Raw genomic sequence first — 26,628 nt, 5'->3', positions numbered from 1 at the left:
CAAAAGTAGCTTTAAAACGCGAAATAGACAATGATTATATAAAAAGTATATATATATAAAAAAAAATTCCGTTGGTTTTAGAACGTTTGACGAATCAGAAATCCCATACATGATTCCGTTATGCAATGGCGCCCTCTGCTGCACAAAAGCGGTACTGGCTAGTAAAGTGGTACTAAAACGCTGAGCCTACACTGAAATATAATCCAATTGTATATGTTTTTAAGTACACTTTATAAAAAAAAATTACAAAAGGAGTCTAACAGATGGTTTATAGAGGAAAAACATTAAAAAATAGTCTATTTTCTCGAGCGAGTCATTTATTTCGTTATGTTTACAATACAGTTGGTAATTACGGCACTACTACGCAGAAGCTCCCAAAAGACCAGGCTTCGTAATATAACATAAATAACCCAAATATTTTTTTTACTACATCATATAAGTAAAAAAGGACGCTTTAGTCCCCTTCCCCCATCTTGAGGGACACTCCTTGCTTCCTCCTCCTCCTCCTCTTCCTCTTCCCTGTTGGACCTTCTTGGCTAAACGTGTCTCCTCCACCGGCTTGACTCCCACGACGGCACTCGAACACTCAGCAGTAAGTCTCCCTGGCCTGGATTTACACTTTGGAAATGAATTGTTTATTGCTATTGGCCGATAAACACGATAGAAGGAATAAATGCCATGAAATGTCATTCAGCGTTTCTGGACATGTTAAGCTAATGATGCTAGCTAACGGCTACCGACCACGCAGGACACCGTCTTCAAAGACTTTTATACGTTATTGCTGGGATTTAAACAACAATGAGATAACATCACAAAAGCACCCGAATCTCGCATCGTTATGTTTGTAAAAAGCGACATTAATTTGTATCGTTTTCCTTTCGTGACAATGACAGCACCAGTGAGGCGTTCACGTGCATCAATGGCGGCCTCGTTTGTTTCCATTCATTTATTTCGTTGCGACGTTTTCACTGTGTCCCACGTGTCCTTCCTGCCTGGGTACGAACGAGTCTTTGGCAGTTCAATGAGGTATGAAAGCGAGTCAATCTGAACTGTTTCATCGATCACAACTCACCACAGTAATCAAGACTCCTCTTAAGGATGAATACATGCGGCAGGAGAGACCAAATGTGGGCCAGTACTTTGACAAGTCCAAAGATCAGGATTTAATTATATTACTTATCACTACCTGGTAGGGCACTAAAATGCACAAATTTAGTTTAAACCGGCTTTTAAAAATTTTGTCATATTTTTAAAATCATATTTACACTTTGATGGATTCGTCGTTGGCGCGCAAATCGATCGATTTCTGCGACCGAGATGGATCCGTCGTTGGCGCGCAAATCGATCGATTTCTGCGCCCGAGATGGATCCGTCTTTAATGCGCAAATCGATCGATTTCTGGATCCATCGTCGGCGCGCAAATCGATCGATTTCTGCACCCGAGATGGATCCGTCGTCGGCGCGCAAATCGATCGATTTCTGCGCTCAAGATGGATTCATCGTTGGCGCGCAAATCGGATCGATTTCTGCGACCGAGATGGAAATGTTGTCGGCGCGCAAATCGATCGATTTCTGCGCCCGAGATGGATCCGTCATTGGCGCGCAAATCGATCGATTTTTGCGCCTGAAATGGATCCGTCGTCTGCGCGCAAATCGATCGATTTCTGCGACCGAGACGGATCCGTTGTCGGCGCGCAAATGGATCGATTTCTGCGCCCGAGGTGGATCCGTCGTTGGCGCGCAAATTGGATCGATTTCTGCGACCGAGATGGATCCGTCGTCGGCGCGCAAATGGATCGATTTCTGCGCCTGAGATGGATCCGTTGTTGGTGCGCAAATCGATCCGTCGATGCCGCGCAAATCGAATCGATCGATTTCTGCGCCCGAGATGGATCCGTTGTTGCCGTGCAAATAAATCGATCGATTTCTGCGACCGAGATGGATCCGTTGTTGGCGTGCAAATCGATCGATTTCTGCGCCTGAGACGGATCCGTCGTTACCGCACAAATCGATCGATTTCTGCACTCACGATGGATATAACTGCCTTGCGCTGGAGACCGATGCTTTGACACTGCGCTGACGATATAATGGCAATCGTTGATCTGCTAATTAATTAATTTATCAATTAATCAAAGATTTGAAATTTGCACGCATCGACTTAATTGTTGATTCTTGTAAGCAACACTCAGCGCTACCATCTGTTGGCATCTAAACAAACTACATCCATCCATCCCGGGCGCAGTAATATACCATCGATCGTGAGCGCAGAAATCGATCGATTTGTGCGCTAACACAAATCGCACAGATCCATCGTTAGCGCATAACATATGCATTAGTATTGCTGTGATTGGGTTGTGTATTTTGACAGTGATTGTTATATTTCCACTTCCAAACGCTTGCCTTCAACTGGATGAAAAGTTTGATTTGTCACTTTGAGACTTGAGACTTGACCCTTTACCCGGACGGTGAGTCGAGGCATTTTTATCGCAGCAGGAAATGGCTTCTCAAATACTGTCTAAATGCATTTTGTTTATTTTTTTGGTTTCATTTCATGAATTGGTCGTGTTGTGAAACAGGAACTGGAAGGCATTTGCTGCGTTAACCGCTACATTAATCTCATCAAAACTTGCATGGCGTGCATGGTGTAATGAATGGGAACCGCAGTTGGTCAGAATGTGTTTTAACTGTACATCCATATTTTGCAACATTGTCGCGCTTGTACAATCTCATTAGAACCCATACAGCTCAGTTTTGATTGGCAAACATGGTATTAATTTATCAATAATGTTAATTGCTGTCAAACTACATATAGTAAATAGTGTGGCTACTACTTCCTGAAGAAGGAACAGCACCACCCAGTGGTGGCAAGAACTCATTATTTAGTGCAGCTGCCAGGTGACGACCTGTGAGGCGTCTTTGTCTTAAACTACACACTCTCAGATATTTGTGCAGCGTTTTTCTGTCCTTGTTAGACCCAGTTTGTGCTGCTCTCTGAAGGGAGTAATTAACAGCATGGTAAGAGATTTTAGTTTTAGGTTAGATTTTTAGATGGCTTTTCCAGCATGATTAATAGATTTTGCATCGTTTTTCTGTCCTTGTTAGACCCAGTTTGTGCTATTGCTAACATTTTTGTGTCTTTCATGATTACAGTCACCCCTGGTTTAATTAATTGGTTACAGACCTGCCAGCGATAAATTAACTTAAATTAAATTAATCCACGATATAGGATTCCAAGTCAATAAATAGAATATTTTTGTAGTTGAAGCACGGAAAATCTGTTTCTGACTTTGTAAATACGAGGGATTTATGTTGCTGATTTTGATACCAATCATCCATGAGTGAAATTGACCGATTTTGACACCGATCATATGGAATAATTCTTGTTTGTTTCTTTTTGCACAGTTGTGCATCATTTTTCTGTCCTTGTTAGACCCAGTTTGTGCTGCTCTCTGAAGGGAGTAGTTAACAGCATGGTAAGAGATTTTAGTTTTAGTTACGATTTTTAGATGGCTTTTTCTAATGACAAATGTTTGACAAAGACATTTTCAAGTGACCCCAAACTTTTGAGTGGTAGTGTAAATGCTGTTAGAAGGTTGTATTCCCATGGTAAACGATGCCCAGGTTAAAGATAATTAGGTTTCTGCGTTGTGGAATGGCTCTGAATGCTCTGTTTCAGAGTTTTTTTTTCTAACCCTGGCTCCCAGTGACATCACAGTGACCCGGATGTCCTTATAAGGTCGTGCTAGGCTACCCCTGCCACTCTCCCCACTCTGAAGCACTCTTTTGTGGGAGATTTCACCACAGGGAGCGTCTGAGGCTGCACGGTAGTCGAGTGGTTAGTACGCAGACCTCACAGCTAGGAGACCCAGGTTCAATTTCACCCTCGGCCATCTCTGTGTGGAGTTTGCATGTTCTCCCTGTGCAAGCGTGGGTTTTCTCCGGGTACTTCGGTTTCCTCCCACATTCCAAAAACATGCTAGGTTAATTGGCTAACTCCAAATTGTCCATAGGTATGAATGTGAGTGTGAATGGTTGTTTGTCTATATGTGCCCTGTGATTGGCTGGCCACCAGTCCAGGGTGTACCCCGCCTCTCGACCGAAGACATGCTTTGGTTCTGCTGCTTATGGTGACGAAAGACAGATGAGAAATATGGTCTGCTACTTTTTACTTTTAATTTTCAATACAAAAATGATGTTTTGGTAATAAAATCCGACTGTTTGACATGCATGTCATGGGACTTAAGGGGTGGACAGTTTAGTTTTGTCAAGCCTAACATAAGTAGACTTACTCTTAGGGTGATCAACATCATCATCATTCATCATCATGGCCATATTCATCTGCATGTTCATCTGTCATTCCTTTGCATGCTGCAACGCTATGCTGTTCCCATTTCATTTCTAACAATAGCGATTACCCGTCATTTCCAACCATGACTAACATCAAACATGGCCGGCATGAGCTCAGGCAGTGTCGCCCTTTCACACGTATATTTGCGTTACACTTCATTCCTCATAGATATTATATCTACTGTAAAGTTTGGATCTGTTTGGATTTGAGGTTATGCAAAGTAACAGTGTTTTAGTAACAATGTTTTTACATACAACCCAAAATAATTTCAACAAAAAATGTCTGGAAAGATTTCCATTTTTTAGTTGATTACTTATAGTAAAATACGCTTCAGAATAAAAGCACAAGATTAAAACCATTTGAGAATCACTGCTTTGTTGACAGTCATTAATTTCACTGTTGATTACGTATAGTAAAATACCCTTCAAAATAAAAGCACACAATTAAGACAATTTGAGAATCACTGCTTTGTTGACAGTCACTATTAATCTCACTGTTGATTACTTATAGTAAAATACCCTTCAGAATAAAAGCGCAAAATTAAAACATTTGCGAATCACTGCTTTGTTGACAGTCATCATTAATCTCACTGTTGGTTAATTATAGTGAACTACCTTTCAAAATAAAAGCGCAAGATTAAGACCATTTGCGAATCACTGCTTTGTTTAGTCATTAATTTCACTGTTGATTAGTTATAGTAAAATGCCCTTCAGAATAAAAGCGCAAGATTAAGACCATTTGCGAATCACTGCTTTGTTGACAGTCATCATTAATCTCACTGTTGATTAGTTATAGTAAAATACCCTTCAGAATAAAAGTGCGAGATTAAGACCATTTGCGAATCACTGCTTTGTTGACAGTCATCATTAATCTCACTGTTGGTTACTTATAGTGAAATACCTTTCAGAATAAAAGCGCAAGATTAAGACCATTTGAGAATCTGCATTGTTGACAGTCATCATTAATCTCACTGTTGGTTACTTAGAGTAAAATACCCTTCAGAATAAAAGCGCAAGATTAAGACTATTTGACAATCACTGCTTTGTTGACTGTCATCGTTAATCTCACTGTTGATTACGTATAGTAAAATGCCCTTCAAAGTAAAAGCACAAGATTAAGACCATTTGAGAATGACTGCTTTGTTGACAGTCATAATTAATCTCACTGTTAATTACTTATTCCAAATGAGACGGTAGTTTTTAGAATATCCCATTCCTAATTGCAAGTTGTACCAAGTTGACTGGCGCAGATCGACCTTTCGACCTCAACGACCTTTCTCAGTGCATGTGTGAAAGAGCTTTAATGATCCCTTTTTGCCTGAATTCCTTGTGCTTTTACTCCCAACTAATCCACAAGCCTGTACTTTTCTTTTTCCTCTAACCGAACCAAGATGTCTAAGAAGACCCCACGGTGCACTGCAGCGGATCTGTCTGCTCATATGACTTCCACCCAGAGTCAGGTGGACTGTTCAGCTAGCTCGGTGGCCGAGCGTAGAGCCGAGGCCAACTCCAACCATTCAACATCGTCCTCTCCGGAGAGTGGAAGTGTGAACGGAAACGGGAAGCGAAACGGGAAACGACGTCGCAGCAAGAAGCGTCCGTCTAAAACGGAGAGCGACGCAGAGGGGAAGGTCAACAGCAATGAAGCGACATCCGAGACGACCGCCCGGCGACTGATTGGCCTGCGGTCGGAGTGCGCCAACGTGTGGTTTGAACGCGGCATCTACGAGCAAGCGGAGAGCCTCAACCAGTGCTGGCTGGCGAACTCGTCCAAAAGAACCTCCGACCTCAACCCGGAGAAAAAGGCCCCACGTCCCGGCAAAAAGAAAGCAGACCACCATATTGAAAAACCCGTGCAGCCGACTGATTCCTCGGAGCACTCGTCCCAAATCCCCATCACATCCAGAACTCGGTCTCAAGCGCCAGACGGCCAGCAGACGGCGGCGGTCGCGCCGGCTGCTCGCCAGTCGGTCAACGGTCTGTCCCCGGTTCTGGCCGAACTGTTCCGAAATGTCTGGCTGGAGAAGCCGCAGTACGATCGCGCCGAAGCTAGCTTCTACCAAAATCTGCACGGCAACAATTCATCCGCCCCGAGAAGCAGCGACCGCCCTCAAAGTAGCGACCGCCCTCAAAGCCTCGTCGAAGAAGACGAGGAGGAAGTAAAACGAGTTGTCCCGCAGGCAAAAGCCGAGGTCTTCCACGCCCTGCACCCCATCCAGGAAGAGGAGGAGCCCGTTGAGGTGCCCGAGAAGGACGAGCGCCAGGATCCGGGAATCTGCTACCTCCTTCATCCCGACAGCGAGCGCGTGTGGTCGGACAAGTGGCGCTTTGACGCAGCGGAGAGCCGCTTCCACGCGGGAACGAAAAGTTGGAGGCCCAAAACGACCGACTCCACTGTCCACCCGACGGAAAAGTATGATTCAACCCGGAGAATGGATCCACTTGGCATTTCTCTTCTTTTCATCCCCTTTTTCCTTTTAGTTGGGAGCAATCCATCATCTTTTTTCTCCATTTTGTATTTTTTTCTTTGTGGTTCTTGCTTTAGTTTTCCATTTTGTTTTTTGACTGATGGTATGAATTGACCATTGTTTTCACGTCAACACATTTGTGTTTTATTTGTTTGGGGTTGACCAGTTAATAGCTTAAATCAGGGGTGTCCAAAGCCCGGCCTGGGGTCCAGCTGTTTTCATTGGCCGTGGACGTATTTGAACATGAATATATTATTACTCTAATTAAACTTTGTGAACTACAATACAAGGCTAATTTAGCATCCATCAGCTCGGTTCTAGCATAGACCCCCGCATCCATCCGAAACGTTTGGACACGCCTGGTTTAACTGTTTGAAAAAAACTTTATTGCCAGTACAACCTAACGTAGCAGGAGCCATCTGTCCAAGTCACACCTTCAAATCTCGTTCACACTTCCCGCTCTCCTTTTTTTTTTTTTTTCTTCTCCAGCAACATGAGCACCGTCAACTTCCTGCTCCAGGAGAAGATCTGGTTTGACAAAACGCGCTACGATGAGGCAGAGAGGCGTTTCTTCGAGAGTGTGAACAGCTCCTCGCGTCATCCAGCCCAGGCGGTCCGCGTGAGTGGCGACTGGAACATCAGCACATCTTAAATGCGTCGGGCTTGTTTTTGGAATGTCATTTTGTTATCTTCCTCAAGGATGCGGGCGCTAACAGCATCCTTCAAGACATAGCTCGGGCCCGGGAGAACATCCAGAAGTCGCTAGCAGGAGTAAGTACAGTCAAATTGTCTTGGAGGGCCTAGCTTGAATTCATTATTAGTAATAAATAAAAAGAAATAATGTGCATATTAAAGCGATCTTACATATGTTTGGCCTAAATTGAGCATTTCCAAGCATGAGATAGTTAAATGAACTAACAGAGAAGGAATTAAGAGGTCGAATTAACATTGTGAATGTAGTATTCTACATTGGTCACTAGGTGTCAGTAATTGCCAAAGACTTGATTGCCAAAACGGGTTTTTTATGATGGTTTAAATTGAACCAATGTAATTGCGATGAATGAGGAATTTTGCCTTATTAATTATTAATTAATTTTATATTAATATTGATATTAATATAAAATCAACGTTTTTATAATTTATATTATTAATATAAAATAAATATATTATAAATAAAATAATATATAATTTAATTATTAATTATTCTGTATAAAATGTATTGGTATTTTTGGCTGTCTGGAATGGATAAATCATATTTAAATTACATTGGGTTAAAGTTACCCAATGTAATTGCGGTAAATGAGGAATTTTGCCTTATTAATTAATTTATTTTATATTAAAATAAAATCTATATTTTTTTATTCATAATTATAAAATATATTATAATTTATACTAATATTTTATGTTAATATTATTAATGTTATATTAATGTTATAATATAATATATACTAATATTTTATATTACTAATATTAATAGAAAATATCAGTATAAATTATAATATATTTTATAATTATGAATAAAAAATATTGATTTTATATTTATAATAACATATTATTAATATAAAATAAATATATTATAAATAAAATAATATATAATGTATTTAATTATTAATCATTCTGTATAAAATTTATTTTTTGGTATTTTTGGCTGTCTGGAACGGATAAATCAAATTGTAACAGTTGCGTGGGTTTTTCATACGTTTTGGTTTTTGTCTGCCATTTTGAAATGAAAGCTAAGGGACCGGGGTGCAATGGTGCTTTTTAATCATATAACATAAAATCCAAGAGATGCAGGCCGCAAATTGAATGTTGGTGTTTACTGCGGCATAACCGCCACCTTTCAACTGTAGAACCACTGTGCTATTATAAATGACACATGACTCCATGGGTCTTTCATCCATTGTTTATTGCAGAACGCCTGCAGCAGCAACACTGATCAAGAACTCGTCTGTAGAATAAAGAGCCTGGAAGTGGAAAACCAGAGCTTACATAAAGGTAGGTTATTTTCATTTTTAATGTTTTTTTTTCACGCACTTAAAAACGATGAGATTTCAACTCTGGTTCTCTCTCTCTTAGTGGTACACGACCTAAGGGCCGCACTGCTCAAGCTGGAAAGTCGGGTAGCAGTACTGGAAAAATCTCCTGTAGCTGTAGCATCAGCTCCGTCAGTCGTCTACACAAATGTAAATATAATTTTTTGTCATTTGTCATTGTGGGGTATTTTGTGAATTTGAATAATTGACTCCAGTTTGTAATAAAGGTGAAACATAAAATGTAGAAAAAGAATACTTTGCTGATGCTCTGTACTGTACTTTATACTGTCTTAAGGGTACTACACTCCAGCAAAAGGCTAGCGCACCCGCAAAAGAGGAGACAGATGACGATTTGGACTTGTTTGGTAGCGACGACGACGACAACGAAGAGGCGGAGAAACTCAAAGAGCAGAGATTGAAAGAATACGCCGAGAGAAAAGCCAAGAAGCCGGCTGTCATCGCCAAGTCCTCCATCTTACTGGACGTCAAACCTGTAAGAAAGGGGTCTCAAACTCAATTTACTTGGGGGCCACTGGAGTTCGGGTCTGGGTGAGACTGGGTTGCATCAGGTTTTCCAAAAAAAAAAAAAAAACGCATTTGTTAAAAACAAAAAACACACAAAAAAAAATTCTACACAAAATAAGATGAAAAATAAATAAACAAATCAAGAATAAAGAAAACCAATCAGTCAGTAATAAATAAATAAATATAATAATAAAACGGCAAATAATAAAAACTTAAGAAACCATATAGTTGGTGGGTAGACAAATTATTTTTTTCAGATTAAAATGAATAAAGCATTATTAGAGCCCTACTCTTTATTTACAACATATTGCGCAACTGCAGGGTCTTGAGACACATGCTAACTTGCAAACTAGAGAGCTAGCGACCTAAACGGTAGCCTTCAAGTTATTTCCTTTAAACTTAAATAGCCCAAAACTTACCACTTCCACACGGATAGGGAGGATAACTATTAACAGTTATTTAACCTTTAACATGAACATTAATCAAACGTAATAATTTTTTCTGGGTACATGATACCATACAGCATCCATATCAAACTTGCGCGGGCCGCACTAACATTAAACTTTCATATCAAGGCGGGGGCCTCAAACTAGTGTCCTGCGGGCCAAATGTGGCCGCGTGTTTGAGACCCCTGCTGTAAGACATTGTGTGGTTCCGTCTTTAGATGAAGACTAAGGATGAAATGTGTTCCACGGGTGACCGTCTGCCTCATTGTGTCCCTTCAGTGGGATGATGAAACGGACATGGCCAAGCTGGAGGAGTGCGTGCGCTCGGTGCAAGCCGACGGCCTCTTATGGGGCGTGTCCAAACTGGTTCCCGTGGGTTACGGCATCAAGAAGCTCCAGATCTCATGTGTGGTGGAGGACGACAAGGTGGGAACGGACCTGTTGGAAGAGGAGATCACAAAGTTTGAAGATTATGTAAGTAGACTTATTTTTTTAGTGCTATACTTTTAAAAAGGACACAAAGGAGTTCATCCTATGGACCCAAGGGCAGTGGAAACATTGAAAGCAACACAATCTGGAAAGTCACAGTTCACTTTTTCACTAACCTTTTTGGTCCAATCTTTCTTTATCAAGTTGGCTCACATGCTAAAACTCTAGAATCTAGAAGCAAAACAAAAGCTACTGTATGTTTTGTTAAACAGAAAAAAACAAATATGTCCTTTCATTATGTGGAAATATGGACTAATAACTATAAAAGCAATCTTCACTGGCTAAATGTACTGCAAAAAAGGCCAGTAAGGATAATTCATAATGCCGCCTACAGAGAACATACTAACTCCTTATTTGTAAAATGACAAATACTTCAACTTGCTGATATAGTTCATCTTCAAACAGCTAAAATAATGCATAAGGCTAAAAATAACCAATTAGCTAAAAAATGTCATCCAATACTTCTCTACAAGAGAGGAGAAATATGATCTCAGGGAAAAAGTACATTTGAAACACTTCTATGCTAGGACTACGTTATGCTAGCCATAGCATTTCAGTATGTGGAATCAAACTATGGAATGGATTGAGTAAGGAAATCAAACAATGCACAACGATGAGCCAATTCAAGAAACAATACAAGCAGTTGATGTTTGCTAAATACAAGGATGAAGAGTCTTGAACCAGTCATGATGTGCTATATATATCACTATATTGACACTTACTATGGTACCCATTATGGCATTGGATGCTCATATCACCTTGTACTTCGGTACCTAAAAATAATAATAAAAAATATATAAATTAAAAAATATAAGTAAAAAAATTGTAAACAAATTTTTAATTTGAAAAAAATTATAAAATTAAATTAAAAACAAAAACTTAAATTATATTTGGAAAGCAGGAAGTGAACAAATGTAACAATTACTGATTGTAAAAGTACCAGATAGAGGGGTAGGATTTAATAAGCTTTGCTTCTTCCTACTCCTTTTGGACATGTGGAACTGGGAACTGATTATGGGATGCACTCAATTGGAATCTGATGCACGTTTAAATGAAATTATACCATTACCATTGTTGTTTACATACAATATAATATCTGTATCAAGACTAATCCAAGTGTTTTGCTGTGGTTGTCTTTCAGGTTCAAAGTGTGGACGTCGCAGCGTTCAATAAGATTTAAATGCAGTCTGTCTCGTACCGTCACCACACCGTTTGTTTGTGTTCATTAATAAAATCCTCTTGCACTGAAACATGTCTTGTGGGGGGGTATATTTCAAAATAACAGCACAGGCACATCACTTAGTGTTAAGATCATGGTTGGGTTTATTTTGGGGACATTAAGGGAAGAAAGGGAAGTCAGTGAGTACTTTTAATGTAGTGTTATGAAAGTTAAGGCACTAAATAGTTAATTTCTAATCAGGGATATGTTGGCATGCAAGTACAGACAGTGATAATGGATTATGTGGCGTATACTCCCATGTCAGTCAACACAGCTGAGGTTGACCGTGGCACGGGCCCCGAGCCACACGGCCGGGTACAGAGGCTGGTCAAATGTGGTCTTCATCTGGTGCAGCAGCTGGATTCCTCCCGGGGTCACCGCATAGAAGCGGAGCACTCCCGCATCGTGGTCCAGGAAGACGCCGATTCTGTGGGATATTGCGGTGATGGCGGCGGTGGGAAAGCTGACGGTCTCATTGTTGTGGATGAAGTCCAAGGCTGAAGGACTGCATCGGAGACTCCATGATAGACTGTTGTGTCCCAGCCTGCTCTCGTTGGATGTCCCCTGAATGCAAAGAAACTCATGTTCACGCGGATGCTGGAGCCTACACAAGCCCACCTGGGGTGAGATACCCTTTTTATATTTATTGTAAAACAGGGGTCTCAAACACGCGGCCCCCGCCTTGATATGAAAGTTTAATGTTAGTGCGGCCCGCGCAAGTTTGATATGGATGCTGTATGGTATCATGTACCCAGAAAAAATTATTACGTTTGATTAATGTTCATGTTAAAGGTTAAATAACTGTTAATAGTTATCCTCCCTATCCATGTGGAAGTGGTAAGTTTTTGTTTATTTTTCATATTTTGTGTAGAAATATAAAAAGTAAGATATTTGAGAACAGTGGAATGTTTTATCAGAGCTTTTCTTGTAGAAAATTGGAACCAAAGCGAAGTTTTTTAAATTTTTGTTTTTAATAAATGCGTTTTTTGTTTTTTTTTTTTGGAAAACCTGATGCGGCCCAGTCTCACCCAGAATCCTAGCTCAAGTGGCCCCCCAAGTAAATTGAGTTTGAGACCCCTGTTGTAAAAGCATTACCTTTCTCTTGATGCTCTCATAGGTGACTCCCAGCGCCACCTGTTGGCCGCCCCACGCCGCTTCCCAGTAACAAACTCCTTTCAGACCTTCACGGCACATGACCTGAACCCAGCCGTCAAAGCGGTCTGGGTGGTCCGGGTAGGAGTGCAGTTCTCCTGTTCGACTGACCATGCGGTTCCCTTCAGTCAGCGACAGCTCCTTGTGTGCAGTAAAGGGGTCCAACGAAAGAGGGCGGAAGTCTGGAGACAAGGAGCGTACGGATAATGCGTGTGTATGTGGAGCGACTGATACTGGTAAGAAATCACTACTACTCACACTGAAGGAGATCACTTCTGGTGTCCAATGCTGGAACGCCGGGAATGTCGCACTTTATCACTAGCATACAATTTAAAAAATGTATCAAAAATAAAAATATATATTTATATAGCTCGATAAAGACATTTTTGTGAGATGCTCACCTTGAGTTGGCTTTTCCAGCTCCAGAATGGTGACATTTTTTACTGCGAAAATACAACAAACAGGTTTTTTTTCCATGTGTCAGTGGGAGGACTGGTTGGAATGTGATGACCAGACTAAGGAGCGACCGATACATCGGCCAGCCGATATATCGGGCCGATATTTGCGGTTTTTCCTTGAATCGGTATCGGCCGATACGCGCGTGAATTTACCGATATATTTTCCGTCACATGATTTACAGTCAGGCATCTGCCGGGGCAGCTTTGCATAACAGTTTAAGTCAGGGGTCTCAAACTCAATTTACCTGGGGGCCACCGGAGCTAGGTTCTGGGTGAAGCCGGGCCGCATCAGGTTTTCAAAAAAAAAAAAAAAAAACCTTAACGCATTTATTAAAAACTGGAGAAAAAATAAATCAATTAAAAAAAATCTTCAATGCTTTTGCTTCTGCTATACCCTACACTTTTTCAGTACGTTGGTTCCGGTTTTCCACACCAAAATATCTAATAAAACATTCCACTGTTCTCAAATATCTTAGTTTTTATTTTTCTATACATAAAATAAGATAAAAAAATAAACAAATTAAGAATAAAGACAATAAATCAGTCAGTAATAAATAAGTAAAATAATAATAAAACAGCAAGTAAGAAACCACATACAGTTGGTAGAGAAATGATTTTTTTCAGATTCAAATGTACAGTATTAACAGTTATTTAACCTTTAACATGAACATTAATGAAACTTAATAATTTGACCCAATTAGCAAGTTAGCATCGTACTCAGTTCCATCTGGGAGCAGCGTCGTAACTTTAACAACATGTTTGATATTTGAGATGCTTTATCTTGACGTGTATTTTCCGTTTTATTCCAAATCATTTCCTGCATTTATTTTGTACCCAGCGTCATAAGCCTTTAGCTTCATTGCTAATCCAAAGCAAAACAGGGTGGGGTAACAGGGTAGGGTAACAGTATGGGCGGGGCAAAATCATGTTAATTGTGTCCGGTGTGCACACGGCTTTAAGCTGTCATTTCAACATTAAACTTTGGTATCAAGGTGGGGGCCTCAAACTAGTGTCTCCGCGCGTTTGAGACCCCTGTACTAAATTGTGTCAGTGTGATGTGTTTGGGTTATCATGGTCATTTTTTCATGTAAATTGAGGGATCCAAAGCAGTATCGGCCACAAATATCGGCTCAAGCAAAATTGGCCATCGGCTAAGGGTGATGGAAAAAAAATCGGCATCGGCCCCAAAAAAAACCATATCGGTCGATCCCTAGTGTTTACATTTCAATAAATATTTGTTTAAACATAAGACCTGTAATATTTGTTATCATGGTCATTTTTTCATGTAAATTGAGGGATCAAAAGCAGTATCGGCCACAAATATCGGCTCAAGCAAAATTGGCCTTCGGCTAAGGGTGATGGAAAAAAATCGGTATCGGCCCCAAAAACACATATCGGTTGATCCCTAGTGTTTACATTTCAATAAATATTTGTTATCATGGTCATTTTTTCATGTAAATTGAGGGATCAAAAGCAATATCGGCCACAAATATCGGCTCAAGCAAAATCGGCCATCAGCTAAGGGTGATGGAAAAAAATCGGCATCGGCCCCCCAAAAAAACATCAGTCGATCCCTAGTGTTTACATTTCAATAAATATTTGTTTAAACATAAGACCTGTAATATTTGTTATCATGGTCATTTTTTAATGTAAATTGAGGGATATCGGCTCAAGCAAAATTGGCCTTCGGCTAAGGGTGATGGAAAAAAATCGGTATCGGCCCCAAAAAAAACATATCGGTCGATCCCTAGACCAGACGCACCTGCAGTGGTGATGTTGACAAACTGCGTGTGGTAGAAACCCTGGAGCTGCTCCTTCATGTCAGAGATGGCGCCCCTCACAACCCCGAATGAGACGTGGGGACTGACAACCAGGGAAGTGTTTTCTCCCGCTTGGATTGGACTCCCGAACGACTCACACATGGACTGCAGACAAAATGTTTGTATTCCATACATCAAACCAAATGTGTCCAAAGTGTGGCCCGGGGCCATTAGTGTACCGTCAGTTTTCTCTTCACCTGTACGATGAGGTGTTGATCCTGCGACCGTGACACCCCTTGGAGCGTGGCGTCTCGCTTCTTCAGCTCCGAGATTTGCCGCTCCAGTCGATGCAGCTGGTTCTCGGATCGGGTGACCTCGGCGTTCTCCTGAGCCCTGATGAGCGCCTTCACCTCCACCCGACGGCACTCCAAAAACTCTTGCAACTCCTCGAAGATCCTGCTGGCATCCTTGACTGCTTCCTTGGCGAGACGCTTGAGAATAAGGTAAGAATGAATGGAAACGGAAGAAAAAAAAATATCCTCCTACTCTGTGTGGAAGTGGTAAATTTTTGCCTTCCTCGATTTAGAAGAAATAAATTCAAGAACCTGAGTTCAATTCCACCCTTTGTGTGGCGTTTGGGGGTGAAAAAAAAAATCTCCTCCTACACTGTGTGGAAGTGGTACATTTTTGGCTTCCTCAATTTAGATTAAATAAATTCAAGAACCTGAGTTCAATTCCACCCTTTGTGTGGAGTTTGCGGGTGGAAAAAAAAATCTCCTCCGACTCTGTGTGGAAGTGGTACATTTTTGGCTTCCTCAATTTAGATTAAATAAATTCAAGAACCTGAGTTCAATTCCACCCTTTGTGTGGAGTTTGGGGGTGAAAAAAATTCTCCTACTCTGTGTGGAAGTGGTACATTTTTGGCTTCCTCAATTTAGAAGAAATAAATTCAAGAACCTGAGTTCAATTCCACCCTTTGTGTGGAGGTTGGGGGTGAACAAAAAATCTCTTCCGACTGTGTGGAAGTGGTACATTTTTGGCTTCCTCAATTTAGAAGAAATAAATTCAAGAACCTGAGTTCAATTCCACCCTTTGTGTGTGGAATTTGGGGGTGAAAAAAATCTCCTCCTACTCTGTGTGGAAGTGGTACATTTTTGGCTTCCTCAATTTAGAAGAAATAAATTCAAGAACCTGAGTTCAATTCCACCCTTTGTGTGGAGTTTGGGGGTGAAAAAAATCTCCTACTCTGTGTGGAAGTGGTACATTTTTGCTTCCTCAATTTAGGAGAAATAAATTCAATTGTGTGTCGTTTGGGGGTGAAAAAAAAATCTCCTACTCTGTGTGGAAGTGGTACATTTTTGGCTTCCTATACTGTGCAATGTAAAATACACTGGATGATATCAGTACTTACAGAGAAAGACTTCAAGTTTTGTTTCAGCTGCTGCACCTCGGATTCTTTCTTGGTGATTTGCTCGGAGAGATTTCTCCGCAATTCTTGTAAATGTTTCTGCGGAAGCAAGAAACTGTAATGAAGCCGCTATTTTGACAACACTTTTCATTCTAACTTTTCAGTCTAATCACGCATTTGATATTTTCATGTCTAAAAACACATTTCAAATGATGCAGTTTTATGGTCTGTGTAAACGTGCGCACCTCTCCAACAGTCCTCCCCGCATGGACTGAGGACACATCAAAGGTGGTATGTGCAAAGCCTTGGCTCCTCGATGGCGCCATGTCCTGGTAGAGGGGAGGCGCGGACGGACCCTGACTTAACTGCATCACCCCCAGCCTTTGGATCATCTCGGTCAGCAAGGTGTTCCTGCCCAGCGTGGGTCTGGGACTGAAGATGGCTCTGCAGTGTGGACAGCTGCAGACCACTTGACTGTCCCAGTAGCTCGTCAGGCAGGCCAGGCAGAAGCTGTGACCACATGTGATGGTGACCGGGTCCTTGAGCAGCTCCAGACATATTGAACAGCTGAACTGGGTTTTATCCAAGCCGAGGTAAGCCTGGGCCATTGTGGCGGGGACACGATGAAATACCAACAAGGTCACCTGGTACAGAGGGGGAAAGAAGTATTAGTATTAGTATTGTGTAAGTTAACCCCCAACCCCATTCCACCAATTTAGCCAATCTGAGTGGTCAAATAGGCAGGAAGTCCGGCTCATGTGAAACTTCCTACAGGACATTTAAGTATGCCTGTTTAAATATATGATGTAGTGCTAGGTTGCTGGTACATAATTCACCCCGGAACGATTAATAGGGGAGTGGTTGCCACCCGGAGGGGCTTTGTTATTGCTGCTGAAAGTGGGCTGCGATTTCTCACGGAGCCAGGAGTGTAAGTTAATGTTGTAAAAAAAAGAATAACGTTCTCTCCCGAGTTCGACACAAATTCTGATTACCTTCCATTATTTTTCCTGTACCAGTTTGACAACACAATATCATTTTAATGCTTTATTTCCCGTGTAGAAACAAGTTATTTGTTATGAAGGAGCTATCGTTCTTCCGGAGAGCAGATGATTCACCGTGTAGCTAGCCCCCAGTTAGCATTAGTTTTGACACAACTCGGTGCTAATACGTTCACTGACGACATGATGCGAGGTGAGTAAATGAGATAATAACTCACCAGTTTCCACCGTCGCGCTTTGAGTACTCGCTGACAAGCAATGCCAATGCAGTGCACTGGCAGTACCCGGATGTTGCATTCAAATCCGTCAATATTTTGAGTGCCCACTGACCGACAGACATTTGTCCAAGGACACTAGAATTGAATAGAACACGTAATATAGCGGAATGAACAGAAGCGTAGTACGCCATGATGGGGGGCGGGGCTAGGCACACAACTACATACTTCACTAGCTCTTCATTTGATGAAATTGACGAATGTTATTTACCGAACACAATACATTTATAAGCATGTATTTTTTTGTTTGTTTCGGATTTTTCCTGATTTCGGAGTCACATTTTTCCTCCATTCCAGTGTTACCAACACAGCGCCGGGCAAAGTCAAACTACGGAAGTGGAAGCTAACATGACTTCTCTATCGAATGTCCTTGTTCACCAATCCCAATGGCCGCAATCTTAAAAAGGAGGGACCAACTTTGAATAACGGCGGCTTTCCACCACACGTAAAAATGAGAAGAAGCCAACAGAAGGGGGGGTGTAAGGATGAATTTGGGACAGCGCTACATTGTAGCTACATTTTTCGAAATTTTCTACTGCTGACGGAAGTATTTCCATTTGACACGCAACCATTGGCTGCAGCACCGGAAAAGGAAACATGACCTTATTGGGGAAATGGGCGGTACCGATTCCGATATCAAGTAAAAGTGACATACAAAAGACAGTGTTGCCGCTACCGAGATTTATACGTTTAAATTAGGGTTTCATCATTCAATAATCACGATTATTGTACGAATTAAGCCCAAGGCAAGTATTTAGGCAAATAAATATTTACACGTGACTCAAAAGTGCTGTGTTTGAACAGGAAACGAGACAAACCACATTGTAGTGTGTACATAAGAATGTTCGCCAAGTTTTAACCCCTTTTTGCGTGAAGAATAGCGAACTTCATGTCCCAGAAACCCCGGCTTCATTGGACCCGGCTGGCTGGACTCCCGAGTGTCAGTCATGGCAGCGCCTTCCAGAGACACATGTGGGACCAGGGAGAGGTCCGTTCTGGATCGGGTCCCGCCGCTGCTGACGGACTTGTACCAGTTCACCATGGCGTACGCGTACTGGCGGGCCGGGCGGCACCGGGACTCTGCGGTTTTCGAGTTGTTCTTCAGAGAAAACCCTTTTTGTGGAAGTTTCTCGCTGTTTGTGGGACTCAACGACTGTCTGACCTTCCTCAGGACTTTTCACTTCACGGACGAAGGTGAGGCAATTAAAAAAAAATACAAAAACTGTTAATTTGAAACTTCGGGAATGTTCGGGTGCATTCGGGTTCGATGTTGCGCAACCTCGGCGAGAGGCTCAATGGTCGAACTTGATCTCTCTTTAGTGTCATGTAGTGGATTAGCAAAGCAATATCTGCCTAAAAAGATGGCAGAAAATAAGGAGTTGATCCCCTGCTGGTTTTCTTAAAAGTATCCCACTTTTTAGAGAGGCGTCCATTTTTCTTGTAAAAATAAATAAATGATGCTTACAAATTAATTTTCATGATATTGAGTGAGATAATTATTAAATATCTCACCAACCAGCAAGCATTCTGACCCCCACAGTCCATGAAACACTAATTAGTCCTGTCTCTCCACTACCATGGGCAAGACCAAAGAGCTGTCAAAGGACCTCAGGTACAAGATTGCAAGTTACAAGTGCGTTTTGGGGTGTTTCTCTGCTAAAGGGGCCATGTCACCCTTCCGGGGGCTTTCAGCAGGAACACCGAAGACGGGCCGTGGAGGGGGTCTTGACCACGACCCAAAACACGAAGAAGGAATCCACTTCCTGGATTCAAGGTTCCCAACAACAGTCTTAACTGACAAGAGTTTAGATTGAGCTCCACACGAGACCCCCCCCCCAACCCCCGCCCCCACCTCATAAACCAACACATGACTCTATTGTTAGCTTCTTAGTCTTAAACGTTTGCCCGGGACTCGTTTTCAGATGGTTCTTTTTGTGCTTCTTGAACTTAGATGTGGACTTCCTGCGTTCCGTCCTACCGCCAGCGACCGATCCGGCCTTCTTCCAGTTCCTGCGGGGTCTCGACTGTTCTGATGTTACACTCCGTTCTGTCCCAGAGGGCATGGTGGTCTTTGCCCGGGTAAGGGTTCCGGCTTAAGGGTGACCCCTTTTTCCAAGGGGGGGCTGCATAGTGAAAAATGAAAGGATGCAAGGGACACTTATATTTTGACGTTATACATTTTTTTAAAAATTCCAAATATTTTGTGCTCTTCAGCATTAATTTTTGTACATTTTCTTAATATTATAATTTATAATATTAATATTTTGAATTTATTCGCATGAAACAACCTTTTCCCCAACCTAGTTTAGGAATAGCTCACAACAGTAATGTAATATTAAAGTATGGCTTATATAAAAAAACATATATATTTTTAAAAATATTTCAGCTATATGCTACCAAAATACCATTATCTTCACTCATAATATTACAAGTTTATTCATGTAGAATTGTGTCTTTTTCCTTATTAGAATGCGGCTATTTTTCTTTATTACATACATTTTCTGCTGTTTTTAAATTTTACAACTATTGCAACTTTTTTTACTTTATTGCCATAATAGTTTGACTTTATTCTTCAATTAGAATATGACTATTTTTCTTTATTACATACATTTTCTGCTGTTTTTAAATTTTACAACTATTTCAACTTTTTTTTTTTAACTTTATTGCCATAATATTTTGACTTTATTCTCCAATTAGAATACAGCTATTTTTCTTTATTACATAAATATTCTGCTGTTTTTAAATTTTACAACTATTTCAACTTTTTTTTACTTAATACCATAATATTTTGACTTTATTCTCCAAATATTCAAAATTTTTCTGCAACCTACTTTTCCAAAGTTTACAGCGTAATTTGTTTTGTTTATCACAATATTACATTATAAAATATCCTCTAATATTTCAACTGTATGCCACTAAATATTATTTTTCCTTTTAATATTACATTATTCTCTTCAAATTGTATTTGTCTTAATATTTTGATTGTATTTTTTGTGTTAAATTACTGTATATTTTTCGACTGTGCGATGAGGCCATGTAACACAAATGGCCCCCGGCCTGCACTTTGGAGAGCCTCGGCCTAAGTGGTGTTCTTGGCAATGTGTGCAGGAGCCTGTGATGGAAGTGGCAGGTCCGCTGGCCGTGGTCCAGTTGCTGGAGACCAGTTTGCTTTGTCTGGTGAACTACGCCAGGTAACACTGACTCGCACGGCGACATGATGCACCAGTTTGAGTCCACGAGAACGTTAAAACCGTCAATTTTAGACATTTCAATTTTGCATATAGTTAGCATCTTCGGGACTAAATTTTTTTGTGATTTTTGCTAACCAGCATCGTTTTTTTTAGCATCATTTATGGATCATCTGTCGTCAGACTCCATAATACCAACTGCTGGTCTTGCGGGTTTTGTGCCTGCATAGCGGCGAGGCTTAAGGGTGTAGTCAGTGCCTGACGAAAGTCTTGAGTGGCGTCCTCCTCCCATTTTACTTCACACTTCACGTTAAAAAACAAAAACAAACATGGCCGCCGTGTTGAACGTACCTGCCAACACATGCCATGAAAACAATGTTGTGGGGTTAGCATGTTAGCAAGCGGCACAAACACTTATTGGCCAATACTTCTAAAAGTGTATTTTGTTTTGTGTCTTGTAGTCTAGTCTGCAGTAACGCCGCCCGCTTCCGCCTGGCATGTGGTCACAGGAGAAAACTGCTGGAGATGGGTCTCAGAAGGGCTCAGGGTCCAGATGGAGGCCTGACTGCGTCCAGATACTCGTATATCGGAGGTGATGGTCATGTGATGGCCGATGACGGACTATTACTGTATTTTGTTCTCATGGTGCTGTCATTCAGGGTTCGATCTGACCAGTAATGTTCAGGCTGGACTGCTGTTTGGAGTCCCTGTTGCAGGGACCATGGCTCACTCCTACGTCACCTCTTTTACCTCTCTGGAGGAGGTCTGGCCACGAGTGAGTATCTGAACTCGACCAATGATCTTTACATTGGTAGAACCTGTATACATGGACAGGATTTCTAGGCAGAGCCAAGACATTGAGGGTGTCCAGTTTGGGGGCCTTTTTGTGGATGATGTGGTCCGTGTCACATTTGTTTACTTATCCTATACCCTTCCTAACACAACCTTTTAATCATCCAAGCGAGATTCCAATGGTTCCAATAGTTGCTATGGCTCCCATGGTTCTGATGCTTCCAATGGTCCCAATAGTTCCAATGGCCCCAATGGCCCCAATGGTTCCAATAGTTCCAATAGTTCCAATGGTTTCAATGGCCCCAATAATTCCAATGGGCCCCAATGGGCCCCAATGGGCCCCAATGGTTCCAATATTTCCATTGGTTCCAATGTCCCCAATAGTTCCAATGGCCCCAATAGTTCCAATATTTCCAATGGTTCCAATGGTTCCAATGGTTCCAATGGCCCCAATGGCCCCAATGGTTCCAATCGCCCCAATAGTTCCAATGGTTCCAATGTCCCCAATGGTTCCAATGTCCCTAATGGTTCCAATGGCCCCAATGTCCCTAATGGTTCCAATGGCCCCAATGTCCTCAATGGTTCCAATGTCCCCAATGGTTCCATTGGCCCCAATGGTTCCAATGGGCCCAATGGCTCCAATGGCTCCAATGGGCCCAATGGCCCCAATGGCCCCAATGGTTCCAATAGCCCCAATGGTTCCAATGTCCCCAATGGTTCCAATGGCTCCAGTGGCCCCAATGTCCCCAATAATTCCAATAGTTCCATTGGTTCTGATGTCCCCAAATAGCCCCAATGGTTTCAATGGCCGCAATAATTCCAATAGTTCCAATGGTTCCGAAGGCAACTAGCCGTTAGCACGTGCTCTCTCACTAATCTGCTGCTCCTCTCCAATCAGACGCTTGTCACTGTGAATGGTGACCATGATCCGGTAGATTTGATCTCTCTGACCAAGGGTTGGTTGGGTCGGGTGTGTGAGCTTCTGGGGGCGGAGCCCGGGAAGATCCACGAGGGAGAACTGGCTGCCTTCCTGTCATACGCCATCGCCTACCCCCAGAATTTCCTCCCGGTGATTGACAGCTACAGTGTTACCTGGTAATTTGGATATGTTGCCACATGAAAGTACATGAAATAATGATATTGTGTAATAAATACGGTAAGTTGATGTGTGGTGAGCTTTGCTTTGCTTTGCTCTGCTTTGCTTTGCTTCAGCAGTGGCCTGTTGAACTTCTGCGCTGTGGCCTTGGCGCTTTGTGAGCTGGGCTACAGACCGATGGGAGTTCGATTAGACAGCGGGGATCTCTGCAAGCAATCCGTGGACGTACGTGGTGTCCTAAGACTCTGCAGTGAGCAGTGAGTGAGGTGCCACGATGCTCATCTCAACCAAAACCTGATAGAAGTACCGTCGATTTTATTATCTCACGCTTACTGTTCTAGTTTCTCCGTCTCGGCCTTTGATTCCCTCATCATTGTTGGCACCAACAACATCTCAGAGCAATCCATGGTGGAACTCAACACCAAGGTAGCATCTATCATCTATAATCTATCCCCTTGGCTTTCCTATCTACTCACATTTCCATCTCTCAGGAGAACGAGATCGACGTGGTTGGCGTTGGAACGCATCTGGTCACCTGCACCAAACAGCCCTCGCTGGGTTGTGTGTATAAGGTGATTAAGAAACCAGTTCTGAGTATTGTGGTTTTGTTGTGTTGACATTGTACTTTTATTTGTGTGGGAGCTGGTGGAGGCTCGGGGCCGGCCCAGGATGAAGATCAGCGAGGATCCGGAGAAGAGCACTGTTCCAGGAAGGAAAGCTGTCTACCGGCTAGTTGATGCTGATGGTAAGAAGACTAGGGGGGTTTGAAGCTGTGGTTGTGGGCCGTATACGGGGGCGATCTTCTGGGGCAATCTTATTTGCGATTCATTGAACTTTTTAACTAGCAGAACACGAGCCGAGGACTGAACGGTGAGCGAGTGGTTAGCACGCAGACCTCACAGCTAGTAGACCTTAGTTCAATTCCACCAAAAAATAAATAAATCTCCTCCTACTCTGTGTGGAAGTGGTCCATTTTTGGCTTCCTCAATTTAGAAGAAATAAATTCAAGAACCTGAGTTCAATTCCACCCTTTGTGTGGAGTTTGGGGGTGAAAAAAAAACCTCAGACTCTGTGTGGAAGTGGTACATTTTTTGCTTCCTCAATTTAGAAGAAATAAATTCAAGAACCTGAGTGCAATTCCACCCTTTGTGTGTAGTTTGGGGGTGAAAAAAAAATCTCAGACTCTGTGTGGAAGTGGTACATTGTTGGCTTCCTCAATTTAGAAGAAATAAATTCAAGAACCTGAGTTCAATTCCTCCTACTCTGTGCGGAAGTGGTACATTTTTGGCTTTCTCAATTTAGAAGAAATAAATTCAAGAACCTGAGTTCAATTCCACCCTTTGTGTGGAGTTTGCGGGTGAAAAAAAGTGTCCTCCGATTCTGTGTGGAAGTGGTACATTTTTTGCTTCCTCAATTTAGAAGAAATAAATTCAAGAACCTGAGTTCAGTTCCACCTTTTGAGGGGAGTTTGGGGGTGAAAAAAAATCTCCTCCTACTCTGTGTGGAAGTGGTACATTTTTGGCTTCCTCAATTTAGAAGAAATAAATTCAAGAACCTGAGTTCAATTCCACCCTTTGTGTGGAGTTTGCGGGTGAAAAAAAAATCTCCTCCTACTCTGTGTGGAAGTGGTACATTTTTGGCTTCCTCAATTTAGAAGAAATAAATTCAAGAACCTGAGTTCAATTCCACCCTTTGTGTGGAATACAAAATTCCAGGTAAATAGGGGGCAGCACCCTGTGTCGGTCACCTGCAGGAGTAGGAAGGACAATCCGAACATGGATCCTGTGGTGTTGAGTCGTGATGATACCCTTTACCTTTGGGCAGGACATCCTTTTCTGGATCTTCTGTGTCTGGCAGTAGAGTCCCCACCAGAGGCGGGACGTCCTCTGAGCTGCCATCCCCTGGGCGGGGGTGACACTTCTCTATCTGTCACTCCAGCTCAGGTCACCCGTCTTCGCCAGGAAATGTTTACAAAAGGACAGGTGAGTATTATTACACAGCGGACTACTACAAATGTACCTGAACGCAGCATCCACACGTTGGTGCACGTTTTGGACTTGACCTAAATGTGTTTCTAGGTCACACGGCCTTTGAGCAGCACTGCAGAAACCAAAGCTCAAGTCCAGGACTCACTCCAGAGCCTGCACCCTCGACATAAGAGGCTGCAGGAGCCCGACTCTTACACGGTGAGTCTGTCAAACGCAGAAATCAGTTAACCTTCCTCTTGTGTTAGCTTTCTGGTATCATGTCTTATGTTAACGGATGGGTTTTGATCCATGTATTAAATCAGCTATAAAATACACTAAAAACAATAAGTTACCATCAAATTTGCTTCTCATGTCTTGTTTACCTTCTTAGGCTTCCTCATCCATGAAAATGTTGCTTTTAATACTTTTGGTGTGGCCATGGAGGCCTTTTTTTGTCACTATACCCCTCCATTTCTATTTCCAAAAATGGTCAAATGAACCTCAAAAAATAAAATTCATAAATTGAATTATTTTGTTACCTGGCTAATACTGAGAGCTATAGAACATATCTGTTAAATCAATTACTTTGATTTATTTTATCATTTTAGTATTAATCACTAAAGAAACATCTATTGTGTTGGGGTCAATTTTGACCCATATATATTCATGTCAAGAAAAGGTAGAAAAAGTTATTGTTTTCAGCAACACAACTTTAGTAGAAACTGAAATCAAAAAGCAGAACAGGTCCAGATCTTGGTTCACTCTACTTCTTGTCATTCTTTCCATGATCCAAAGTGTTCTTTCCACGATCCAAAGTGTTCTTTCCGCGATCCCAATTGTTCTTTCCGCGATCCAAAGTGTTCTTTCCATGATCCAAAGTGTTCTTTCCGCGATCCCAATTGTTCTTTCCGCGATCCCAATTGTTCTTTCCGTGATCCAAAGTGTTCTTTCCGCGATCCAAAGTGTTCTTTCCGCGATCCAAAGTGTTCTTTCCGCGGCCCAAAGTGTTCTTTCCGTGACCCAAAGTGTTCTTTCCGCAATCCAAAGTGTTCTTTCCGCGATCCAAAGTGTTCTTTCCGCGATCCCAATTGTTCTTTCCGCGATCCAAAGTGTTCTTTCCGCGATCCAAAGTGTTCTTTCCGCGATCCAAAGTGTTCTTTCCGCGATCCAAAGTGTTTTTTCCATGATCCAAATTGTAAATGTGAAATCAGCCATCAGTCAAATGAGTGAATTCCCCTCAAATGTCTGGACCTTGTTTTTCTGCTGGTATACTGGAAAAGCGGTCAAAATGAGAATCCCCTGAAGCTTCCATGATGAGAAGAGGAGCTGGTTGTCATTGTGTTGGCTAATTGTACACTTATGATTTCAGTTGTGTCTCAAAATATTGCTTTATAATCATATTATTATAACCGTGTCGAAAACCAATACAGTGGTCATAATTTCAACCAGACCATTTTAAAATGCAGTAAAAATTATCGTAATTAAAAAAAATCATAATTAAAAAGAAAATTTAAATTAAAAAATGTAAAGAAATTAAAACATTTTTAATTAAAAAATACAAAAAATAATAATAAAAAATAATTTCAACCAGACCATTTTAAAATGTAGTAAAAATGATTTTTTTGGTTTTATTTTATTGAAATAGAGTTTCCTAACAAAGTCAAAAAGCCTTGATGCAATAAACAAATGTTATGTTATTATTTTTATGCATTAAAATGTGAAACGGGTCTGTGCCGACCCTAACACAAGAGGAGGGTTAAGTGAACTCCCCCCACACAAAAGACAACCTCATTCTGTCCTTCCTCTTCCCCCCACCAGGTGGCGCTATCGGAGAGCCTACACACCTTGGTTACAGATCTCAGGAGAGACAGCACAAATAAGAATAATGTTGTTTTGGCTAACTGAAGAAAATGTTTTGTTCTGAAACCTGTCACGTGTGTTTATTATTAAGACACTGCATAATTATATTTGACCCCCCCCCCCTCTTGTCTTTGGACTGAGTGAAAT

The 26,628-nt window shown here is 41.7% G+C and overlaps 3 protein-coding genes across 7 annotated transcripts; 2 read left to right on the top strand and 1 right to left on the bottom strand.

Annotated features, from left to right (window-relative positions):
- Positions 1-439: 439 nt before the first annotated feature.
- Positions 440-11,558, top strand: eef1db (eukaryotic translation elongation factor 1 delta b (guanine nucleotide exchange protein)). 4 transcript variants are annotated; one of them, XM_058073526.2, is made up of 10 exons: positions 496-592; positions 2,419-2,465; positions 5,739-6,760; positions 7,305-7,434; positions 7,515-7,586; positions 8,729-8,810; positions 8,892-8,998; positions 9,144-9,341; positions 10,099-10,293; positions 11,450-11,558. In XM_058073526.2, exons 3-10 carry the CDS (start codon positions 5,739-5,741, stop codon positions 11,486-11,488), a joined length of 1,845 nt encoding a protein of 614 aa, XP_057929509.2. In that variant the 5' UTR covers positions 496-592; positions 2,419-2,465; the 3' UTR covers positions 11,489-11,558. The 4 variants fall into 4 exon arrangements, with proteins under 4 accessions (XP_057929511.2, XP_057929509.2, XP_057929512.2 ...); XM_058073529.2 differs by lacking the exon at positions 5,739-6,760 and having other exon boundaries at positions 500-592; XM_058073527.2 differs by lacking the exon at positions 2,419-2,465 and having other exon boundaries at positions 523-592.
- A 60-nt stretch (positions 11,559-11,618) lies between these two features.
- Positions 11,619-17,641, bottom strand: LOC131129723 (E3 ubiquitin-protein ligase TRIM65-like). The gene is made up of 9 exons (XM_058073536.2): positions 17,522-17,641; positions 16,551-16,949; positions 16,309-16,404; positions 15,155-15,388; positions 14,900-15,062; positions 13,081-13,122; positions 12,938-12,997; positions 12,623-12,861; positions 11,619-12,091 (listed from the first exon to the last, which is right to left on the bottom strand). The coding sequence occupies exons 2-9, from the start codon at positions 16,911-16,913 to the stop codon at positions 11,789-11,791; spliced, it is 1,500 nt and encodes a 499-aa protein (XP_057929519.2). The 5' UTR covers positions 16,914-16,949; positions 17,522-17,641; the 3' UTR covers positions 11,619-11,788.
- Positions 17,215-26,626, top strand: naprt (nicotinate phosphoribosyltransferase). 2 transcript variants are annotated; one of them, XM_078790289.1, is made up of 14 exons: positions 17,215-17,233; positions 18,455-18,772; positions 19,530-19,657; positions 20,687-20,769; positions 21,228-21,358; positions 21,426-21,541; positions 22,457-22,653; positions 22,771-22,911; positions 22,996-23,080; positions 23,146-23,226; positions 23,297-23,399; positions 24,479-24,636; positions 24,733-24,840; positions 26,440-26,626. In XM_078790289.1, the coding sequence occupies exons 2-14, from the start codon at positions 18,526-18,528 to the stop codon at positions 26,524-26,526; spliced, it is 1,665 nt and encodes a 554-aa protein (XP_078646415.1). In that variant the 5' UTR covers positions 17,215-17,233; positions 18,455-18,525; the 3' UTR covers positions 26,527-26,626. The 2 variants fall into 2 exon arrangements, with proteins under 2 accessions (XP_078646415.1, XP_057929514.2); XM_058073531.2 differs by lacking the exon at positions 17,215-17,233 and having other exon boundaries at positions 18,002-18,772.
- The last annotated feature ends 2 nt before the right edge of the window (positions 26,627-26,628 follow it).

Source organism: Doryrhamphus excisus, linkage group LG4, assembly GCF_037039965.1.
Source record: "Doryrhamphus excisus strain RoL-2023G ecotype Guam linkage group LG4, RoL_Dexc_Guam_v1.1, whole genome shotgun sequence".
In the NCBI taxonomy this organism is placed as follows: Eukaryota; Metazoa; Chordata; class Actinopteri; order Syngnathiformes; family Syngnathidae; genus Doryrhamphus; species Doryrhamphus excisus.
This window is presented reverse-complemented; position numbering and strand designations above follow the sequence as displayed.